This window comes from Cryptomeria japonica, chromosome 5 (assembly GCF_030272615.1).
Source record: "Cryptomeria japonica chromosome 5, Sugi_1.0, whole genome shotgun sequence".
Taxonomy (NCBI): Eukaryota; Viridiplantae; Streptophyta; class Pinopsida; order Cupressales; family Cupressaceae; genus Cryptomeria; species Cryptomeria japonica.
In genome coordinates, this window is record NC_081409.1 from 794,281,718 (window position 1) to 794,286,860 (window position 5,143).

Sequence of the window (5,143 nt, forward strand, 5' to 3'; positions counted from 1 at the left end):
TCGTTCCTTAAACTATATAGTCCATTCTTATCCTATTTTACTATTTGTCGCTGCCTGTCTTACTTTCTTAAAGCCGTTTTCTTTTATAGATTTTTTAACCTATACAAAAACCAAATAATTGAATAATAGTAAGCAGAGTGAACTTAATAACTCCTTTGTAACACAATGTACGAAAAAAGATCCAGTCACATTATATTTACATATCTAAAAAGGACCGTACAGAAGTCTCCACTCCCATTTGTATGATAACAAAAACTGCTACCTAAGCTTGAACACTCCCTAAATTATAGATTAGACTCTTGATGAAACAACTCCACTACTAGAATCCTAAACTTTCATTAACTCTTAAAAATAGCATGCTCATGAACAACTGATCTTGAAGAGTTCTAAGCTGTTACAAACAACCGCAAACAAGATGAGGGAACAATCAATTACCTTTTAATTTAGAGAATGATTTATATAAAATGGTTTTCTTTTCTCAAGATCCTAGAACATGACATGAATTCGGAGCACGGACCATTTCCAATCGAAGGGTGATGTTCTGAATGGTATAAAAGAGGCTTGGACACGACTTCGGTGCGCGAACCAGTAGAAGGAGAACAAAATGATACAGATGTACCTGTAATGCCGGATGAGGTCGACGTCATAGAAGTTCCATACCCGGTCGGCATCGACGAAGAGTGAAGGATGTAAAGGATGGCACTGTCATATACAGCTACAGGCAAATTCAGAGGAACATTTGGCAACTTGACTTCAAATTTCAAAATCTTTACCACTGCTTTCGTTTTAGGCCTCGCTTTTGGATCAGGATGAGGACACAAAAATCCCAGCAACAGCAGCCTCCTTCCAATTTTTTATCTGCTGAATCCAAGAGCCTCCCCTGGCTATACAAATTCCAAACACATTCGACCAGTCTTTTATCCTAGCTCCGATCCACTGGTCGCCTCCCACAGGCGATTTCTAAAGTGACGGCTCCAAAGCTGAACACATCAGATTCTGTACTGGCCTTTCCCGTATATACACATTCGGGTGCCAGGTACCCATATGTCCCCGCCACCACGGTCTTATGAGAGGCTGGATGATCGCGTCCCACCAGTCTAGCCAGGCCAAAATCTCCCAGATTTGCGTTGAAATCAGAATCCAACATCACATTACTTGCCTTCACGTCTCTGTGCACAACACGCTATTCCCAATCCTCGTGAAGGTAAACAAGAGCAGACGCTATATCACATGCAATGCTGTACCTTCGATCCCAATCCATGACAACCTTTTGCTCTTCGAATAAATAGTTATCCAGACTTCCATTCGGCAGGAATTCGTAGACCAGAAGAAATTCGCCCTTTTGGTGGCACCACCGCAAGAGCTGTACAAGGTTACGGTGTGTCAGCTTGCTAATTATGGTCACCTCTGTAATATATTCTTTCCTTCCTTGTTTCGAACCCTCGGATATTCATTTTACAGCCACGGACTCATTTGTGGAAGGCAAAATGCCTTTATACACGCCTCCAAACCCTCCTTGACCAAGCTTCTCGTCGTCGCTGAAGTTTCTGGTGGCAGCACTGAGCTCAGCATATGAAAACTTGCGGGGGCCTTGAGCAAACCATTCGTCCAGCTCCACGTCGCTTTCTTCTCTACCCTCGTCACCGCACATTCTTTTTCTGCGATTCCAGCTTACGCCAACGAATATGAAACAGCAAAGGACAAACAAGCTGGCAAAGACTGAAATCAAAACAACTCTTACGGAACCTTCATTTCCAGTGGAGATTTCCCAAGAGTATTTAGACGAGAAATTCCAAGAGTAAATTGTGTGGGTTTCGCTTGCCCATCCAGTGGAAGCTGAAAGCCCAACTTTGACGTTCTCCGGTACAAACTTGCTGAGATCTATTTTATACGACAAGATTGGGGTTCCTGGTTTAGAAATGTTACTGGTATTACCATAGGGGTTATATAAAAGAAATACCTGGATCTGCTTTGCTCCGCCAGCGTAATCCACCCATGCGTCCCATTTTTTCTCGTTTGAGAGAGTCTAGTTGGCAAGCCAATTGTCTGTAGTTTGGTTCAGCGAAACTGTCTCATTAGAATCTGCTGAATTGATGTCGATTCCCACATGGTTGTCATCCGGGTCGAAATTGTTCGTGAATGTGTCGAACTCAACAGCAACTATCTAATTAGATGAATTTCCGTCGATTAAAGGGTTAAACAGGCCAAGCCACTCCCCAGACGAGTTGACAGGCGGTTCAGCGTCGAAGGGGGCTATGAAAAAAGTGATTCCATCGCCTTCAGAATTGTATCCATCCCCACCAGAACTGTATCGCTGAATGCGGAACTGAAAATGTGAAGTGAAATTTGCCAGCGCCTGAGAAGAGGTATCCCACATAGGAATCGGCTCATTCTAAGTGGCCTAACCAACACTCGAACCCAGGTTACTCTTGTATTCATTTTTGGTGAGATCTATCGCACCGTCTTTAAAAACAGTGTCGTTTTACTTTACTAAATTGTCTTGAGGAAAAGTAAAGTTGACAGTTCCTGCCTGTGAGACAAAAATCGAAGCAAAGACAACAACGAAGCAGAGAGGGAGAAGAGAAATCAGAGCCATGAGTACCCTGGCAGTATGTGTGCCGAGAGAGACTTAAGGCAGAACATATATAAAAATGTAATCAGGCTTGACCGGGTCATAATCGACAACAAAACACTTCCTCACTTCATTGCAGGCACAGTTGTAGATCCGCAAAATGGGGGTAAAAGCGGAATTTTCCTCCCTAATCCGCGTTCAAAGGGATCACAAATATAGAAGTGGCCAGTCAAAACAGGCAACTACCACAGATACACGGTCGATGTGAAACTTGCAACATTTTCAATGTTCTGTCATATTCTCTCTAGACGACTAGAGAAGATGAGGCCTGCTGAGTTACAATTTGACATTGAACATAAGATCCTCATCGTCGAATCGAAACCATTTCGATTTCGAACTCTGTTTTCTTCCTCCTTTTTTGGTTCATGTATGAATGAAAATTAAAAGAGTTTGAATCTTCAAAGATAAGCTATGTATGTACACATAAAAGCGCAAGACGGCATCAGTACGTACCCAAACCGGAAGGACGGATCCCTCTATCTAGAATGTAGATAGTTCTACATGTCATGTTTGTCCAAGTCAAAAACTATAAATATATATAAAAAATATAAATAAAAGCTCGTGAAAGTATAATATTTATTAAAAAGTCAGGTCTAATTAAATATCATATATTTTTTCTTTAAATTGTTATCCAACTTTTTAAAAAGAGACTAGAAGTAATGTTATAGGTTAAAAAAAATTATGAGCCCTCATAATCATATGATATTGGAATACAAATTTGTTAAAAAATAAATAGAAATAAAATAAAAATAATAGAATAATCAGTCACATCAACAACAAAGATTTATGTGGTAAAACTCTAACAATGTGTAATGAAAACATCTATGGGGCAGCTAGATGACCAACGTGGAGATACCTCTTCTCATCATTAGTGAATCTTATTCAAATTCAATGCACTTTTGTTATTAAGAAAATTTGGAATGCCTAGGAATCCATGAAACCTTGGCTTCTTCAGTCGTGTAACAACTTTTACAATGTTAGAGTGGGATGGGTAGGAGCATACACGAGCATGGGAGCATTGGAACCATTTTGAAATTGCATTCTAGGGTTTCCTCCTCTGCCTTGTCTGATGATGGGGACAAGGACTCTGATGAAGATGATGACTTTGGGGGTTTTTTTGTTTGGATTTGACCTATTTCCAGTCCAGTTTGGCTATCAGTGGTGAGGGTTTTGGGTTTCCTTGGTTGTTGCTTTTTTTCCTTCTTGTGGTCCTCTTGGTAGGGTTTGTGTTTGTTGTCTTGTGGTCCTATGTTTTGGTTGCTCTCCTGCATGTTTTGGTCTAGGGTGGGTTGATCAGTGTTGTCATTTTTGCTTTCATTTTGTGCTTTGGCTCCACTTTGTGGTTGGCTTTTTGACATAGGTGTCTTTGTTTTCCTTCTTGGGTTGCCTTGGTGATGGGGGTTCTTCTCTTTTGTCTCCCCTAGTCTCATTTCTTGTCCCCCCCCTTTCTTTTTGGGCCCTTTGTTGTTTCTCCGTGCCTCTTTTCTTGTGGGGTTTTGGGTGGTTGGGATTTGTTCTCCTCTTATGTTGTGCCATCTCTTTTGGGCTTGTTTTTTGTTTCTATTGTTAATATGGGCTTCTTGGGCTTTTTTTGGTGGTTGGTCTTTTCTGCAATGGGTGCTCTCTTGGTTCCTCCTGTGGTTGCTTCTCTTTTAGTTTGTGTCATTTCTTTTGGTCTTTTGATGTTTCATATTGTTGTTTCTACTTGGGCCCTACTCCCTAGCTACCATTTCCTTCCTAGATGGTGCTCCTCCTCCAATGTTCCTTTTAAAGTGGACACTTTGGTGAGACATGTTGATATGCCTATTGAGGTGGTGTTTGCTACAGAGTTTTCTGGTCTCTCTTCTTCGGCAATGTGTTCAATGGCTAGTAGTTCCTCCTACATTTTTCTTTGGTGTGGCTATGGTGGCTAGTTTGCTGCTACTATTTTTCAAGGGTAGGTTTTTAGCAATTTTTTTTTGGTTAAGGGTTTTTGGTGCTGTTGGGTCTTTTGAGGGCTCTTTCTATCCTTTGATTCCTATCTCACTATTTCCCCTGTTGGGGTGGAGGGGGTGATGATGGGTTTTGGTGCTCTTTTTAGGTTCTCTTTACTTACTTTTTTGCCTATCATTCCTTTTGGGGTAGATTTGAATTCTTTAGAGGTGGAGACTTGCGTCAATTTTTTTGGCAAGAGATTTTTTGGGGGCTTTTCTAGGACCTTCTTTATGGTATCACTCTCCTTTTCCTATTGAGATGGATTTTGAGAGTGGTTATAGGCTTTGGCTTTGGCACAATGGACTTTAAAGATGTTTTTTTTTTGCAGGGACACGTGCCTTAAGATTAAGGGAGCCTTATTAGAACCCTCCTTTGTTGAAGGTTTTGGGAGCCTTTTTAAAAAGCCCAACTTTCCAATTTGTTTTGTATGCTTCATTTATCTGTCACTATAGGTGGAGCTTATGGGAGCCTTGTGAAAACCCATATTTAAGGTTAAGGGAGTATGTAAAAACCCTATACTCATGTTTGTCTAAGTAG

The 5,143-nt window shown here is 40.9% G+C and overlaps 1 protein-coding gene across 1 annotated transcript; it reads right to left on the reverse strand.

The window, feature by feature from the left end:
* Positions 1-922: 922 nt before the first annotated feature.
* On the reverse strand, positions 923-2,377 carry LOC131876185 (L-type lectin-domain containing receptor kinase IX.1-like). The gene is made up of 5 exons (XM_059221007.1): positions 2,202-2,377; positions 1,961-2,046; positions 1,460-1,719; positions 1,245-1,363; positions 923-1,169 (listed from the first exon to the last, which is right to left on the reverse strand). The coding sequence occupies exons 1-5, from the start codon at positions 2,375-2,377 to the stop codon at positions 923-925; spliced, it is 888 nt and encodes a 295-aa protein (XP_059076990.1).
* Positions 2,378-5,143: the final 2,766 nt, after the last annotated feature.